Below are 17,853 nucleotides of genomic sequence, written 5' to 3'. Positions count from 1 at the left end.
ACATTTTGTACCCTCCATTTCTCCAAAATGTAGGGTATCCCAGGTTCAAATTATTATTTTAAGACCTGATTTATATTCTACTTAATATCACTAATCTATTAACCAAACAGAGCATTAGGAGCTAAGAAAGGAACTATATCCAAGGAAAACTGGAACATGAAAAAGAGAAAGGATCCATATTGTAGTTAGTTAGTAACAACAGTTTAATGGGCAACCACAATTCCCGTCCATGAAGTACACACACATCACACCCCTTCTCTATAAGAAAGCACTCAAGCATTACCTAAGATAAAAATAAAAAAAGAACCTACGAACGTTTTCAAAAATCCCACTAGTGCAGTGCTATATCTATAGACATTTCCAGGTTGAAATCATTCCTTTAGTAAATTCCACTACTACTATTGCTCTATTTTGAGTAAATTCCTAAATAATTAGTAAATTTACTCATGCTACAAATTTCAATCGAAACTCCACATTTTGAGAACCTTTGAAAAAAACCTTGATGGAGCAAAAAAAAAGTCCTAGTTTTTTATCGAGACCTGGGAGATTTTGACGAAACCATGCTAAACAGGGAAATTCCCCCAACTAGGTCGAAACCTGGTTCGACCCGGCTGGACCAGCCGGTTCATAAGAAAAAATTCGAGGGAAACCTGGGACTTTTGCTACAACTTTCGTGGTTTCCCCAAATGTTTTATTTTTTTGTTTCTTTTACATTTCCCCAAATACCACGACCAATACCCCTTCCATTAGGACTTCCCTATCCAGATTGTGTATTCCCTCAAAAAACCATGTCATGGGATAAAAAGCCATCATGAAGAGGAACAAGAAGCATTTTCAGTATACACACTGATTCAAAGACCACCAATCCAGACCGAAATTATATTAAAAAAAATAAAAAAAGGAAGGATAAAGAAGAAAGCAAACTCAAAACTAGTTTTTAAAGATTATTATTCCTTATCACAGCATCAGAGCATGCAACCCAAGCACAGAAAATTGTGCTTCATTTCCAAAGAGACCTTGAATAGAAAGATCTACAATAACCACCCAAGAAATCTTAATCGAGGCATCACTATCTTACCTAGTCAAATGAAAGAGAAAAAAAATAGATGGTTGAAACCATCTTTAACATCTTTATAGCACTAGGATATTGTAATTCAACTCCAAAATCTATTAAAAAATGTGGAACAAATATAAGTTTGATGTCTTCAAGACCTCAACTAGTCTCCTTACCATGCATTACTCGATCCTTTGACATGCATTTGTTTCTATGCATATCATTGTATGAATGCCATGTATCATAAATCAAACAATTAGGCCTCCTATCCAACAAAGAAATGACCTAATGCAATGTGAAAAGAAGTACTGAAATTATGTGAGATCTCACAACCAGCCATGAACAAAAAGCATGTTTAAAATCCTAGCACCTTAAAACCAATAATGAAAATTAATTCTTTTTGTTAGAAAATACAACACTCTTACAAACTACAGAAGGGAATAGAACTGAAGAGACAAGAAAAGGTCCTCTCATTTTTACTGCTATATATTGGCTTCTCTTGTAAAGAAGACCAAAAAAATCCTGTAGAAGCAGCAAAGCAAATAAAGTAGGAAAAAAACAATACTGTGAGATCCAAAGAAATATTCAAAATTAAGTACTGGATAAAAATATGTCTTATGCCACAATCTCAATCTAAAAAACCAACACAACCAACAGAATACCAACATCAATGCTTCAAACTACTGATGTAGCTACCCATCAAAATATCAAGGAGGTCCCTTTTCAAAACTTCAGAACAAGATTGACACATGGGAATGTTGTGTTGGGTGAAGTGAAACCTATCCTTGTAGCAAAACCAATAATGTCCAAAATTTAAACAAAAAGTTAGTTCATCACCAACATTAATATCACAAATTCATTTTAAACAATGATATTGTTTGTAGGCATCAATCAGTTGTCAAACATAGGATCTCTACACTCATCAAAATGATCAATTCAAACATCATGTAATCAACAGTTAGGGCTCAATATCTTATGAAGTAATGGTCTCTCACACATACCAGACCTTCAATGACTAATAAGGGAACCGCCCAGCATACAATTTTCAAAAACAACATCAATAGAATTGAACCATCAAAAGTGAAGTCCACAGAGAGATGATAGCATCAGGGTGAAATTGAAACCCAATTTACCTAAACTGCTCCAATAGAAAGGATATGTAAGTCAAGCATCACATCACACGAACACAAAATGACTTGCTTCATAATTTTACAATGAATGAATCAATGAAAGCCATGGTGATTCGCACTTGTTGCCATTTTGCCTAGAACAAGCAGTTCTTCAAAGATGATGGCAGTGTGCTGGATTCAAAAACCATCCCTATAAGTAAATAAAAATTTTGGCTTCAACACAAAATACCACTAAACCAAATGACATTCAAAAGAAAATCTGGTAATTCCCATCAAAGAATTAGAGATTGGTCCAATTCAAAACACATTGAAGCCCCCCTCCCCATACTGAAGTCCTTATACAAACAAATCAATAGTTATAAACACTGTTGGTGCTTTAAATATCAACCCTACTATCAATATATGAGACATATCCTTTACAAAAAACTATCCACTGATATGCTTAGTCAATTTGAGCAACCAACCACTGTAATGCTCACTGAAATTTTAAAATGAAAAGTTACATTAATTGTGAAATGGTACATATATCCCTCATTGTTTTATACAAACTAGTACCACTGTCCATATACAAATTCAAGGGGAATAAAAAATGTTTCAATATGAAGCTCATGTATGACCGCAAACTGAAACTTAGAAACTCGTGCTGCCTCCTCAGACTTTAAATTCTCTATCAGCAACACCACTATGATGACAGCAAGCTTTCTATGAAACGGCACGAAAACAGACCAGATTTGGGAAATGGATGGATTTGAAAGTTAGCGCATCAGTGAATGCTCTCATACCTTCTTCATGGAGGCCTTTTGCTTCATATACTTACACCTAACACATTTGATGAGTCCCCAACTGAAGAATTGATGAAACATAATGAACCTACATTAGTATTCAAAGCAAGACTTTCATATAAAATACTTAAATTTAATAGAACAACCAAATCTACTAGTACGAAGACAGAATGACACATCCCAAATATCCCATATCTTATAACCTCTACTATACTACAAACCCACCTGTCAATAAAAGACACTTAACAAAACTATTTACAAAATTTAAAAAGTTTTTAAACAATGTTGAACAAAGATATCAAGCGAAAAAGATATTCACTAAAGAGCAAAATACATGGTTGGAAATGGAGACACCCAGCTGCAACAGTGCATATTATCTACTCATCCTCAATGTGCACCCTTGAAGACTGTGACAAGTACACATGCTCAAAACGTTGACAACATTCTATTCCAGACCTGAGTGGTGGGCCTTGTAAGCCACCTACTTCCTATATAATCCAACAACAAATATGTCAGAATCACTTTGAAATTAAAATAAATGAGCAATACAAAAAGAGATCCATACATGCATTTACCTTAGTTGAACAATGATCAGAACCCTGACCAAGATGTACTGAATTTTGGGAGGAAAGTACATGCTGTATAATCCAACAACAAATATGTAAGAATAACTTTGAAATTAAAATAAATGAGCAATACAAAAAGAGATCCCTACATGCATTTACCTTAGTTGAAGAATGATCAGAACCCTGACCAAATTGTATTGAATTTTGGGAGGAAGGTATATGCTGTATAATCCAACAACACATAAGTAAGATTAATTATGAAATGAGGTAAAATAGATGTACAATACAAAAGGATAATAAATGCATTTACCTGACTTGACCATGTATTAAAACCCTCAAACATTGACAAATAATCAGACTCTGGTAAGGTTACTTCAATGGAGCCCTGTCCTTCCACTAGCTTGACAGACTTCTTTTTAGTTTTTTCATGCCAGGGCTTTATTCTTTTTCCTGATCCCCTTTTCTGAGACTCTTTTGGTTTTAATTGTAAATTTCGGTAGGCTTCACCATTTTCTTCCGAGGGATGCTCAGTAGGTTGCACAGCGTGTACATCTTTGAGCTCTTTGAGAATCCCATTTACATGCTTACATAGTATGTTATAACCAACTCCCGTTTCACAGGCTTGGTTAATGACTTTCAAAAATGTCGGAGTAATCAGCCTACTTCGCTGTAAGCAATTTAATTGTCCATCAACTTCAATCCTTGCCTCCCCTTGTCTTCCTGTCGTATCAACTACTGACAATTCTCGAACTGATCTTCTCCATCTCATCAAAACATATTTTATCGGAATGCACATGATTTGGAGATAATTTAACACTCTTAAGATATGGACACAAAGGATCCCAACACTCTCAAATTTATTACAACTACATGTTAGGCTTTCTTCTACTGTATTACGCAATACTCTGTATGCCTTCCCTGTATAGGAACCAGTCGCATCTGCCTTAAAGATCACATATTCAACATAAACATTTGAGACATTCTGGTTGTTGATACCATGACTATCCACCAACTCAAACTCCTTCATAAATTCTTTGAATATAGTTGGAGTATATAACTGGTAAGCTTGAATCAACATAGGTTTCAATGAATGTGGACGCCCAAGAACCTCATTTCGTGCATCAAATTCTTTTTTCAATTCATTTGCACGTTTTGCCTCCACAACATCCTTGAAATGTCTCATAAACCCTAGAAGATCAAGTTTGTGTCCAAGACATTGTTTCAAATCAGCATTCAGACTTTCAATCAGTTGTGTGCTCCTCACACCTAGTGTAAAACAGTCCTTCATGTAACAACAAGCCCATTTTTTCTTTATTTCATATGTTCTATCTAGCCAACCAATGTTTACAACCCCATGATTTTCTCTTAAATTCCTCCATGCATATTCAAATTCCTCAACTTCTGTATAATGATAGATGCATTTGTACAAAATTCTGGAGAATTGTGACTTCTCACTCATCAAATATCCATGGTGTTTCTTTGCATTTTGCCAGAGATGCCAAGTGCACAATGCATGGAGTGTACTAGGTGCAACCTCAATTAGTGCCCTTGCCATTGCAGCATCCTGGTCAGTGAAAATTGTCTTTGGCTTCTTTTCACCATTAACTCCAAAGAAAGTTCGAAATAACCATTCAAATGACTCAGCTGTCTCATCATAAAGCAAAGCAGCTCCAAAGATAACTAGAGTCCTATGATGATTAAATCCCACAAACACAACCAACGGTCTATTTTCCTTGTTTGTGTAGAAAGTAGTATCAAACACAACTACATCACCAAATAATTGATAATCACATTGCATCTGTGGATCAGCCCAAAATATATTTGTCAATTTATCCTCACTGTCCATCTGTATAGAATACACAAATGCAGGGTTTAAATTTCGTTGATTGTCTAAATAAAACATCAAGCTCCCGGCATCCCCATATGCCAAATCACGTTGCCGTTTGCTATTCAAATAATTATGCAAATCTTTCTTTGTGAAACCTAGATTTTCATTGCCCCCTGCTTGCAAACCAATCAAATTATATGTCAATCTTGTCCCCATTCCAATTCTTGTCGCCATTTCTATTTTTGTGGCTTGGGTAGTTGATATTGCACGCTGGGAGCGCAACAAATGTGCAACTTCTTCAATTTGAAGAGCATGGTTGTGTTCATCACAAAATTTATCAACTACTAATCGTCCATCATTATCTCTTTTTACAATCAGCCTTGCTAAACAACCAGTTCTAGTCTCAGGACGTTGTCTTTTGACATCTTCTTCTTTTTCTCTTCGATGTCCTTCTTTACTACACACGTAACACCGTTGCACAATGATAGTCTTATCTATCGTGCTCCTGTGCAAATAATTTTTCCTAATGCTGAACCCAGTCATACGCCCATACTTGTTATAACAGTCATAAGCTTCTTCAAATGATTTAAATTCCATGCCTTTTCGAGGTGTCACATTGTCATCCATGTTCACCAACTTTGAGAGTTCACTACAAAAACACATTTATAAAAGTTAGGTATGAAAAACAGTAAAGATTATTCAACAACAAAGATGAAGCCAACAAACATTATGAGATGACAACACTTTAACACAAACTTTAACTAGTTTCAAGAATGGTGCTTAGAATGTTGTAATTGAAGTAGCAAAAGTAGAATTGATTTCACTTCACCTTGTGATCGTCATTTTGTGCTTGCTTTCCAAGTAATGGGCACCCCCCCCTCCCTTTTTCTTTTCTCTTTCTTTCCCCCCTGTTTTATTGGGTTAACTGAGATGATATTGAATAGTTGTTGTAATATATGATCTTCAACTTCTCTTTCACTAATCTCTCCGTGGCTGTCTAGTTTTCTAACATCTATACATGTCTTTGGTTTGGCAGACAAAGAAAATTCACCCAGGACGATAAGTGATCTGAACCTCATCAATACAAGTAAGATACTAGAAAACATCAAGACCCTTGCAAAGTGCAAAGTACCAATTGGAGAACTACTGGGTGGAGTAATCACTATGCATGTTGTTGTTCGTCCTCCATTAGTAGACAAGAATGGTGGTAACTTCACAAAACACATTATCTTTGATTTTGACATAGTGTGATCTATAGTGCCATCAGATCTACCTTGTGGTCTGTGAGGCCTCTGTGAATTGAATTCTATAAGCATAGCCACTAATCTCAATAAGTGCATTAATAATTACCTCTTTTGGACTTAAACTAATTTTTTTTTTTTCATTTCCAGGTAGCCATAGGTGATTGAAATTTATACCAACTGAAACTCTTCTTGGTTTGATAGTGACTCAAATAAATTCATGAATATAGTTCTTTAGTAATTGAAAGTGGATAGTAAACTAACATGATTATCTGTAAAGGCAAAGACAGTTGACCAAAGAAAGCTAGGTCAACTGATCTTTGTGCCATTAAAAGTAAGATAACTGGTCAACCAAAAGAAAAATGATTTATACTGGACAAATTGGGAAATTAAAGTAAATTACTACATGAACTATTTTCTGCGCTTGTATAAGGCTTTCAGAAAGTTGACTGAAATCTGCTGATGACTCCTGCAGATGAGGTAAGAGACCTAAATATTTTTCAGGTGCGGTTCTTGCCAAATCTGATTATACTATTCAGCCTTTCACCTGTCCCTACCATGATCAGACTCTAGTGCATGTTCGCTGAGTGTAACACTAGTTGTCATACAAGAAATGTTTCATGAGTATAACGGATTAAGGGCATGCACAATAAGGGTTGCGGGATCTTGTGATATTCATTGTAATCCTGCAAGCCTTGCACCACTTATAACAATAAGTACTTCTATTTCCCTGTTTCAGAATTCTCTGATACTATACCTGGTTCCCAACATCTGTTCATATCCTTCAAGTCTTTCTCTCCTTACCTTTTTTTCAATTAATAAAGTTTTTTTGGGGCTTCCTGGGTCCAGATAATATTCAGGATAAAAAATAATAATATCAATAAGACTTGGAGAAATACTCTAGTTGAAGAAAAAAGTTCATAATTTATTTTTGTAGGTGTTTCTTTGTGAGATGAGTTCATAGGACTAGTGACCAACCTGAATGGTGTTCCAGTTGTGAAGAAAGCTCATGTGGTTAACTCTCCTCCCTAATCGATAAACTTGTGCAGTGTTTTCTTTTTGTCAATAGGTTTTTAAGGAGTATAATTGGAATGCTTCCTTCCTGGTATATCCCTATCATTTGGGAGTTGAAAGCACAAAAGATTGTAATGATAACTTCTTCTTTTTTTTTTTGTGTGTGTGGAGGGGGGCGGGGTTGGTGGTAATTCCCATTGTGAATCCTTACCAGTCAAGTGTTTATTAAAGTTCAATTGAATTTGTGTCTCCTTCATTGACATCTAGTACACTTGAAGATAATCTTGATAGCTTATGGTTGTTCTCTACTAAGTAACCCTATCTTTACTGTTCATCAGATAGAAGCCCCTCGCCAATTATTCTGTTTTTAATTCTAGGCAGTTTGGAATGATCTCGGCATTTTGGGGATTTGTTCTCATCCACCCTCTGCCCTAAACCTGGTTGTTTTGGTTGTCCTTTTTCTTTTCTTTTTTTTCCAGTCGTCAAATGGCCATATTTTGGCACAAAACTTTAAGCAACCTAATTAACCATTTCTGACTACAGTTGAACCTTTAAATTATGAAAACAAACTAAAGATTACTTTGCTTTCATTTCCAATTGTGGTACTACTAGAGGGGAGTTGGATGTCAAAGGGGGTGCACCCTCCTCCAAACAAGATAATTCCTCCAGAATCAGAGAATGAAAACATGACTACTTTCCTGTGAACTTTTGGATGAAAAGGTGAAAACTGACTCACATAGCTTGCATTATCCTTCCAATTCAAAGAAGGTAATAATTCCCTACAAAATCAAAGGTAGAAACATGACTACATTCCTATGAACTTGTGGATTAAAATGTGAAAATTGAATTATATAACTAATGTCATCCTCCTGATTCCCTGTTATTTTACTACTCAAGCAAATTAAATTCACAATGTTATTGTTGATTTTTGCATTTCCTTTTCTCACTCTGTTTCATTTGACTATCTTTTCCTCTTAAAAAGCATATTTGTTCCAAATCCCCTATAACTCCAACTTGGTGCCAATCTCTACATTTTTCTCATCCATTGGAACAAATAAGGGCTTTAAGTTGGATGAAGACTTGGGGGAACTGAGAAAGACTGATTCAATGGAACAAGACACAAAAAGTGAAGCAGGCTCAAATAGGCCTCTTTGCTTGCATACAAAATTGAATAACCTTGAAATCCCTAGAAGGAATGGTCTATTTGAGAGACTAGAGTGCAGCAATCCATTTGCAGTCACAAGTGAGAACAATTCTTTTAATGGAATGCTTGCTCCTAATATCACAAACGAAGAAAAGGATTACCACTAACTCATGTCATTGTGGCGTCAGTCATGCATCACAGCATGAAATAATCACCACAAAAAATAAATAAACAATGCATAAATTAATATGGCTACAAAAATCAGACTACCTAATTCGTCAACTGCTGTTAATCCCAGTAATGTGGGTAGTTAAAACAGAGTAACCATGACAAACGCATTGTGAGACGAATCAAACTTTCTTCATCTAATTTCTGAATTTCAGGAGTTTTCAAATTCTTGAACTGAATCAAAGATCAGAGAACTTTCTTCCCTCTTTCTATCAGATGGATCAAGATGTCACAAATAGACTTAAAACCACAAACATCTGCACACTCCCCCAGTCCCCCATTAAATATCATTAAGTCTAAATTGTTCCATGAAAGATCAAAACATTCTGGGTGACATCAACTTATATACAAACCTCCATCCAATAGGTGATATCCTAATTGTTCTCAGAGTGGGGGAAAAGAATCCTTGACAAATAGCGGTGAGCAAAAATTAATTCCCTCAAATCTCTTTATGGCTTAGATAATTCTTTACTACCCTTCTCTGTTCTTCATAAAGGGACTAACAAATCATAATATTAACTCAACTAACCCCATACCAAGTTCTTAGGTACTCCAAAATTAATGGAATTAAAATAAAAGAAGTTGCAAGCACCTTACAAGATAACCAAATTGGGGTACTGGATAATCAGGAAGAAATTATCAAACACAGTGAGACCAGGACAAACCAACTATGAACCAAGGAAGGCCCCGCAAAATCCAGCCTTTTTAATATTCATTGATATTGCATTCTTAGTTTTCTTCCTATGGTTAAAATAAGGGAAAAAATGAAAAAGAAAAAACATAATAAATGTAAGGAATAACAGTAGCTCTGATTTGCTCGAAGAAAATGCCAATGCCAAGAAAATGTAAGTAATAACAGCAAGGATAGGAAGACAGAGATGAAGCACGGCTTGTACCTCTGATTTGCTCGAAGAAACCAACACCTTGGGCAGAAAAATGTCGTCCAAAACCAGACGAACGAAGCTTCTTTTCCTTCACGAGCTTCGATCGAAATCAGTAGGGAAGAATCGAAATAAATGGCGCAGTAACGATAGAAATCAGTTGCAGCAAACCTCCTGCTTCTTCTTCTTCTCCAGATGCGTCAGTAAAGATCTTCCAAAACCAGACGAACGAAGATGAGATAAATACGAGAGAGAGTTGCAGCAGTTTCGCGCCTTCTAAAACCAGACGAACGAAGCTTCTTCTCCTTCACGAGCTTCGATCGAAATCAATAGGGAAGAATCGAAATAAATGGCACAGTAACGATGAAAATTAGTTGCAGCAAGGATCTTTGTTTTGCTTGAATATAGAGAGAAGAGAGACGAGAGAGAGATGCAGCAGTTTCGCGCCTTTCTGATCGAAAATACATTTTCAACTTGTGTGTTTGAGGTGTATCGAACATATATTTTGAAAACGTATGTATTTGATGTGTATCGTATATGTTTAAACCGTATTTTTTTTACCTATGATTTTATGTATAAAAGTATAAGTGGCTTTTGAAACGAACCGCTGGTTTTCCAACTGGTCTGTGCTACATCGAACCGAACCGCACCTCTAAACAGGTAAAGCACTTATTTTATTCAGTTGTTTTGAGTTTATTCACTTATTTGAATGATTTTTTTTATTTTTTTTTTGATCTGAGGTTCATCCGGACCAGCTTGCACGCACCACGACTACATCCTCAAGGCGCTTTTATATAATTAATATAGGCAAGGCTTCGCCCTTGGCCCCGAGGGTATTCGAACTCTAACCTCCTATGTGGAAGCATTGGTCCTTTGCCAATTGAACCACCCTCAGGGTTCTTATTTGAGTTTTTTTATTCGGTTGTTTTTTTGAGGTCCTGTGCATTAACTGTTAAAGGCACCATCAATTATATTCAAAAGTATAAACCTAAATATACCTAATAAGATTCACAAGAATCTAATGTTGAAATAAACTAAGAGAGCATAAAACCAAAAAGCAAGTGACTTCCTTTGACCAAGTCCTTTCAAAATAAAAAACAAACTTGAACACATCCAAGCCTAAGCCACAATTGACAAAAAGGCACCATCAAATTGTATTTAGAAATATAGTGTTCATTGATATCAATGGAGTATGAAAATAGTCTAGCTAAAAAGAAGGATACTCAAAAAGAGTGAGAGTTATCAACTAAGCAACTAAGAATAAATAAATGAACTGCCCTTTTATCTTGTCTACAGAAAGATAATTTTCTTCGTAACATCAATTTTATACCCAATAAACAACTGACAATAAATAAATGAGCTATCAAAGTAAATAGGAAAACAAGCCTTCTAACAAAAGGAAAAAATGGTGAATGCTTACAAGACTTCATGCATGAGAGAAGCTTACCCCAATACTTGTTGAGGGATTGTCGACCACAAAAAGAGATAATTCTGTGAACTTTGTGCTATTAATTTGATACCCTATGAACTACCAATAATGAAAGAAAAAGCAGCATAGAGAACAATCAATAGCAGAATCAGCCATAAAAAGTACATACGAATTCAAATTGAAATATTTTATTACAACCTCAAGTCTAACAAAAATATAAATCAACTACTTAGGAACTCACTGTTGCAACAAACCCAACAATAACCATTTAGGGATCCAATAATCAGCTAAAGAGGAAACACATTCAATAGTTTTACTGCAGCTTTAATGTCATAAGATCTCATTGAACACTTCAACAAAGTTAAATATTTCAAAAGAATTTCGCCTCCATGCCCCTCATCAACCATATATAACCAAAGGATAAGGAAACCAATACAAATACAAATCTTCATGCATGATAGAATCTTACGTTGTCCACAGCAAGAGATAACTGTGTGAAATTTGTAGCATTTATTTGATACCCACCAAACTACTAAGAATTAAAGAATACGAAAGTAGAGAACAATGAATGGTAGAGTCATCCATAAAAAAGTACACAGTACATACTATGAAAACTGATATATTTTACGAGTTACGACAGCCTTAAGTCTAACGTAAATCAACAATTTCGAACGAGAGAATAAAAGAGTAAACAATGCTTGAGATACCCAATGCTTTGATTAATTTGTCTTTCTTTTTTTTTAATAGAAGATTAATTTGTCTTCTTCTTTTTTTTTTTTTTTTTTTTTTTTTGGTGGTAAACAGATTAATTTGTCTTTTGACTACCTACTATTTGTGAAATTTTATTTTGGGAACCTAGTTTTATAGTTCTAAATATACCTACAGCTACAAGAACCATAACTACCCTTGCTCATGCTGATGCCGCCACTAATACTACTGCACATGCTAATGCGACCCCTTCCTGTGAGATCTGGAACCCACCCATGTCATTAACTATTCCCAATCTCTTGCAATCCTTTCACTCACCCCAACTTCAATCCTTTATTGGTCAATGCCCCATCCCTCTTGTAGTGTGTAACTCCATGAACACCTACCGAGCCTTCCTCTGCCTTACCTTTTTATCCTTGGAGTGAGACTTGGCCTTACCAGATTACCTAACAAGACATTGCCTGCTCAAATTAGAGATTACTTGGCCATAAAGAAATTTGAGGCACCATCTAGTACAACTAGTAAGTGTGCTAAATCTTTTCCTTATGATGTGTTAAAATTTGAAATAATTCCTGCTTAGTGCAATAGAGGACTTTGGTGGGAAGAAGTCTTCTCCATGGTATGGCTTGAGCCATTGTCCATTCACCTTAAAGGGCTCCTGCTGGTCGTGTTGAATTTCATAGGTTCCATAAGGAAACACTTTGGTAATTATGGAAGGCCCAGACCACCTTGACTTCAACTTTCCTGGAAACAAACGAAGTTTAGAAACTTGTTGGCCAACTTCGAAGTGTCTCCTTAGAATGTGTTTGTCATGCCACACTTTAGTATTCTCCTTATAGATCCGTGAGTTCTCATATGCATCCCTTCTAAGCTCATCGAGCTCATTAAGCTGCAAAAGACGGTTAGCTCCAATTGCATTCATATCAAAGTTAAGAAATTGCAATGCCCAATAAGCTTTATGTTCGAGTTCAACAAAAAAGTGGCATGCTTCTCCATAAACTAGCCGAAAAGGTGACATCCCTATGGGTGTCTTGTATGCAGTCCTATATGCCCAAAGAGCATCATCCAGCTTAAGGGACCAATATTTTCTATTGCTACTCATAGTCTTTTCAAGTATACACTTTATCTCCCTATTAGAGACTTCAGCTTGGCCATTAAATTGGGGATGACAAGCAGCGGCTAATTTGTGGGTGACACCATACTTTTGTAGCAAGGAGTCAAATTGCTTTCTAAATTCTGTACCCTAGAGTCAGTATATACGGCCCTAGGTGTCCCAAATCTTGTGAAAATATGTTGCTTTAAAAATTTAATGACCACTTTTGCATCAGAGGTGGGAGTGGCAATTGCCTCTACCCACTTAGAAACATATTCCATAGCAACTAAGATATAAACATTAGAATAGGAGAACGGGAAAGGTCCCATGAAATCAATGCCCCATATATAAAAAATATCACATACTAAATATTGTTCAAAGGCATTTCATGTCTCCTTGAGATATTTCCCGTTCTCTGACATCTATCACAGTTGGTCACATAAGACTGCGCATCCTTAAAAAGAGTAGGCCAACAGAAACCACATTGCAATACTTTGGCTGCCATCTTGGTGGCACCAAAGTGACTACCAGCAGGGCCATCATGGCAATGGTAAAGGATGTCCTTAGTCTCTTCATATGGTACCCAACACCTAATGATTTTGTCAGAGCAAACCTTAAACAAGTAAGGTTCCTCCAAAAAATAATCATATCTCTGACAGAAACTTATTCTTTTGGTGAGAATTAAATGTAGGAGGAGTACTTTGCTCACCAAATAATTAACAAAGTTAGCATACCAAGGTGTTTTAGTATACACAACAAGTAGAAACTCATCTGGGAATGTTTCCCCAATTGTAGTGGTGGGACAAGGTGCATTTGGTAACCTGCTTAAGTGATCTGCCACCAAATTTTCACTCCCCTTATAGTCTTTGATTTCTAAGTCAAATTCCTGGAGGAATAAAATCCACCAGATAAAGCAGGGTTTCGCTTCTTTCTTCGATAACAAATGCTTTAATGCTGCATGATTAGTGAACACAATTACTTTAGAACCTAACAAATAAGGACGAAATTTGTCAAAAACAATGACAACAGCTAAAAGCTTTTTTTCAGTTGTTGCATAATTAATGTGGGCTCCACTTAATGTCCTGCTTGCATAATAGATTGTTCTAAAGAAGTCGTCTCTTTTCTGACCAAGCACTGTTCCAATAGCCTGATTACTAGCATCACACATCAATTCAAATGGTAAGTCCCAATCAAGAGGCATAACTATAGGTGCTGAAATTTGTTGTTCTTTCAAAGTTGAAAATGCCTGTAAACAATCCTCTAACTAGCTTGACATTGGTAGGAGGTGGCAATTTAGAGTTCACATCAATTTTTGCCTTATCCACCACTATACCAGCAACATAAATTTTATGACCTAACACGATTCCCTCTTGCACCATAAAGTGACACTACTCCCAATTTAGTACTAAATTAGTGTCCTCACATCTTTGCAACACCTTATGTAAGTTATTCAGGCATGCATCAAAATTATACCCAAAGACAGAAAAATCATCCATAAAAATTTCAATAATATTTTCCATCATCTCAAAGAATATAGCAGTCATGTACCTTTGAAATGTTGTTGGTGCATTGCAAAGACCAAAAGGCATTCTGTGATATGCAAAAGTGCCATATGGGCAAGTGAAAGTTGTTTTCTCTTGGTCTTCCGGTGCAATTGGAATCTGATTATAGCCAGAAAAGCCATCAAGAAAACAGTAATACTCATGGCTGGCATGCTTCTCAAGCATCTAATCAATAGAAGGTAGTGCGAAGTGATCTTTATGGGTTGCTTCATTCAATTTTCTACACTCTATGCATACTCTCCAACCCGTAACAGTCCTAGTAGGGATTAGTTCATTATTATCATTCAATTGTACAGGCATGCCTCCCTTTTTTGGTACTTCTTGTACAGGGCTTACCCATGAACTATTTGAGATAGGATAGATAATACCTGCATCGAGAAGTTTAATCACCTCTGCTTTTACGACCTCTTGCATTTTTGTATTCAACTGTCGTTGTGCTTGAATTTTTGGTTTGTGTCGCTCCTTGATCAAGATCTTATGCATACACATTGAAGGACCTTACCCCCTTAATGTTTGCAATTGTCCAGCCAATAGCCTTTTTGTGCTCCCTCAGTACTCTAAGAAATTTATCTTCGTTCTCACCTGTCAAAGTAGAAGAGATAATTACTGGAAGTGAATTATCATTAAGAAAAAAATATTTCAAGTGAGAAGGTAAAGGTTTAAGTTTAAGAGTTGGAGGCTCTTCAATTGAAGGTTTACGCTTAGGCCCTTCCATCATAAGATCTGCAAAGTGAGGAATTAAATGCCTAGGCCATGGTTTAGCTGCCTCTAAGTGGTTTACAATTTCTTTTGACTTCTTTTAACTCCTCCAAACTTAGTTCTTCATCAAAAGCATGAATTAATGTAAGCTTTAATGGATCTGGATCAGACATGTGTCTCTACACTGATTCCCTTTCACCAGAAAAAAACATCAATCTTAAAGCATTCAGATAGATCATTAGGACACTTCAAGGCTTTAAAGACGTTGAATGTTGCATTTTCCTCCCCCACTCTTCGCATCAAATTTCCTTGTTGCACATCAATCAATGCTTTTCCTGTTGCTAAAAAGGGACAACCTAGGATGATAGGAACTTCATAGTCTTCATATCTAGTACCACAAAATCGGCTGGAAAGATGAATTTTTCCACTTTTACGAGCACATCTTCAATAATACCTGTAGGGGTGCTTGATGGAGTAATCTGCTAGCTGTAGGGAGACTGTTGTCCCCTTTAACTCTCAAACACCTAATTTCAAGAAAACAAAATATGGCATTAAACTTATCGAGGCACCAAGATCACACAGACATTTACCAAAAGTTAAACCACCAATTATGCAAGGAATTGTAAAACTCCAGGATCCTTAAGCCTAGGTGGTAGCTTGTTTTGTAGGATGCCAAAGCATTCTTCATTGAGCATGACTGTTTCATACTCTTCCAACTTCCTCTTGTTTGCTAGGATCTCCTTTAAAAATTTGGCATAGCTTGGCATTTGGGAGATAGCATCTGCAAAAGGAATGTTTATTCAGAGTTTCTTAAAAACTTCTAAAATTTTAGAAATTGCTTGTCATCTTTTTTCTTTGCCAATCTATCTGGGAAAGGTGGCGGCGGCATAGATATTGGTGCAACATCTTTCTCATCTTCTAAATCTACCACATTATCTGCAGTATTAGATGGTACTTTGTTGCTCTCATGTGGTGTGCTTTCCTCTTTAGTCGTTTCATCCTTGCTTGGAATTTCTCTCCCACTCCTTAAGATAATTGTTTGTGCTTTCTCCACGGGATTTCTTTCAGTATTGCTAGGTAGACCCCCATAAGGCAGAGCTGAAATCTGTTGAGATAATTGCCCAATTTGCTTTTCTAGGCTTTTGTTCGATGCTTCCTGATTCTGAAATCTCAGCTCAGATACTTTCATAAACTCTTGTGACGACTTTGCCAAAGAAGCCACTATATCCTCTAAATTTGTGTGAGATTTCTCTACCCTTTGATCTGGTCTCTGTCCTTGTTAATTATGATTTCCCCAAGAAAAGTTGAGGTGGTTCCTCCAACCTGGATTATAGGTATTTGAGTATGGATTTCCCATTGGTTGACCCTGCCAAAATTAGACACATAATTAGCACACCTTCAGAAGTTGAAGGAAAATTATTGAACTGACAAAAATTACTGGTCTGACCACCACCGCAACGGTCACATATACTCCCTGTACGTTTGGACAATGCATGGTTTCAAATTTCTTTTCCAATGCTTCAATTTTGCATTTATTACAGCTATGATATCCACTTCATGGATTCCATTAGTCCTTCTAGCAGTGAGTCGATCAGTGGCCATCTCATCCATAATCTCATACACCTCATCTAAATTTTTATTATGGATTTACCCACCAGATGCTACATCCAAAATTGATTTGAACTGAGGAGTAATCCCATTATAGAAAGTCTGAACCCTAGTGGAATCTGGAATTTGGTGGAATCATCCACTAAGGAAGACCGTGGTGGGGACACTTTCTCAAGAGATCCTTGAACCGCTCCCATGCTTTATGGAGTGATTATCCATTGCCTTGCACAAAAGTAATGATATCATTCCTAAATAGGGAAGGGGACTCTAGGAAAAACATTTTTTCGAGCTACGGAGAAGAGTGGAGAACGAATTTAGAAGAGTTTCTACTTCTCTTCCTCTAGAGTGATGTTTCCCTTAACTTCTTCTTCTTCTTTTATGATGTTCTAAACTTTTATTGCTAGAGTGTAGATGGATCCTTACGTGAATTAATTTATTGATGTCTTTCTTTCACACAATAGAAATCTCTACTCTTTGTTTTCTTTAATTTTGTTCTTAATGTTTGAATGCTTGATACGTTCATGAATTTTGTGGTATGTTTTTGATAATGTAACAATGAGTCATGCTAGACCTAGGTTAAAGAATGATAAATTACATCTAACGTGTAACAGGTTAGATGGTTTATCCGACATTATTAGAGATTATACATTTCATGCAATGCATTGAATTGATCCTCTAAGCGTAACTGGTAGGGGGGATCTAATGTGTTAAGGACCCTTAAACGTAATAGGTGGGGTGATCTAATTTAGTAATCCTGTCGGCAAGGGTAGAGAGTAAATTGATTGTATGAAGGGGAGGGATTGATAATTTATGACATGTTTGATAAGATCGGAACTTCAGTATTTTTTAGTTAATCGATTTGCTTAGTATTTTCCTTTGTGATTTG

The 17,853-nt window shown here is 36.3% G+C and overlaps 2 protein-coding genes and 1 non-coding gene across 4 annotated transcripts; 1 reads left to right on the top strand and 2 right to left on the bottom strand.

The window, feature by feature from the left end:
- Nucleotides 1-2,505: 2,505 nt before the first annotated feature.
- LOC149018354 (protein FAR1-RELATED SEQUENCE 5-like) lies at nt 2,506-10,293 on the bottom strand. 2 transcript variants are annotated; one of them, XM_089154335.1, is made up of 6 exons: nt 9,884-10,293; nt 3,843-6,009; nt 3,692-3,754; nt 3,542-3,604; nt 3,301-3,454; nt 2,506-3,027 (listed from the first exon to the last, which is right to left on the bottom strand). In XM_089154335.1, the coding sequence occupies exons 2-5, from the start codon at nt 5,985-5,987 to the stop codon at nt 3,344-3,346; spliced, it is 2,382 nt and encodes a 793-aa protein (XP_089010461.1). In that variant the 5' UTR covers nt 5,988-6,009; nt 9,884-10,293; the 3' UTR covers nt 2,506-3,027; nt 3,301-3,343. The 2 variants fall into 2 exon arrangements, with proteins under 2 accessions (XP_089010461.1, XP_089010462.1); XM_089154336.1 differs by lacking the exon at nt 3,301-3,454.
- A 2,223-nt stretch (nt 10,294-12,516) lies between these two features.
- On the bottom strand, nt 12,517-14,266 carry LOC149018353 (uncharacterized). Its single transcript, XM_089153880.1, has 3 exons — nt 13,833-14,266; nt 13,592-13,688; nt 12,517-13,248 (listed from the first exon to the last, which is right to left on the bottom strand). Exons 1-3 carry the CDS (start codon nt 14,264-14,266, stop codon nt 12,559-12,561), a joined length of 1,221 nt encoding a protein of 406 aa, XP_089010006.1. The 3' UTR covers nt 12,517-12,558.
- Nucleotides 14,267-17,116: 2,850 nt separating this feature from the next.
- On the top strand, nt 17,117-17,223 carry LOC149018352 (small nucleolar RNA R71). Its single transcript, XR_016173232.1, has one exon. It is a non-coding gene; the product is annotated as a small nucleolar RNA R71 (small nucleolar RNA).
- Nucleotides 17,224-17,853: the final 630 nt, after the last annotated feature.

Source organism: Hakea prostrata, chromosome 4 (genome assembly GCF_041222555.1).
Source record: "Hakea prostrata isolate BN-2017 chromosome 4, UWA_Hpros_2, whole genome shotgun sequence".
Lineage (NCBI taxonomy): Eukaryota > Viridiplantae > Streptophyta > Magnoliopsida > Proteales > Proteaceae > Hakea > Hakea prostrata.
Note: the sequence above shows the minus strand (reverse complement) of the source record. Positions and strands in the feature narration are given on the sequence as shown.

What these genes read in the sequence shown, in the direction of transcription:
- LOC149018354 (XM_089154335.1), bottom strand. Translation starts at nt 5,987, where the DNA reads ATGGATGACAATGTGACACCTCGAAAAGGCATGGAATTTAAATCATTT. An exon ending in TTAATACATGGTCAAGTCAG is followed by an intron (nt 3,755 to 3,842) that starts GTAAATGCATTT and finishes TGGATTATACAG; the next exon opens with CATATACCTTCCTCCCAAAA. An exon ending in CTGATCATTCTTCAACTAAG is followed by an intron (nt 3,605 to 3,691) that starts GTAAATGCATGT and finishes TGGATTATACAG; the next exon opens with CATGTACTTTCCTCCCAAAA.
- LOC149018353 (XM_089153880.1), bottom strand. Translation starts at nt 14,266, where the DNA reads ATGTGTGATGCTAGTAATCAGGCTATTGGAACAGTGCTTGGTCAGAAA. An exon ending in GTGTATACTAAAACACCTTG is followed by an intron (nt 13,689 to 13,832) that starts GTATGCTAACTT and finishes CAAAATCATTAG; the next exon opens with GTGTTGGGTACCATATGAAG. An exon ending in CCACCAAGATGGCAGCCAAA is followed by an intron (nt 13,249 to 13,591) that starts GTATTGCAATGT and finishes TACTGACTCTAG; the next exon opens with GGTACAGAATTTAGAAAGCA.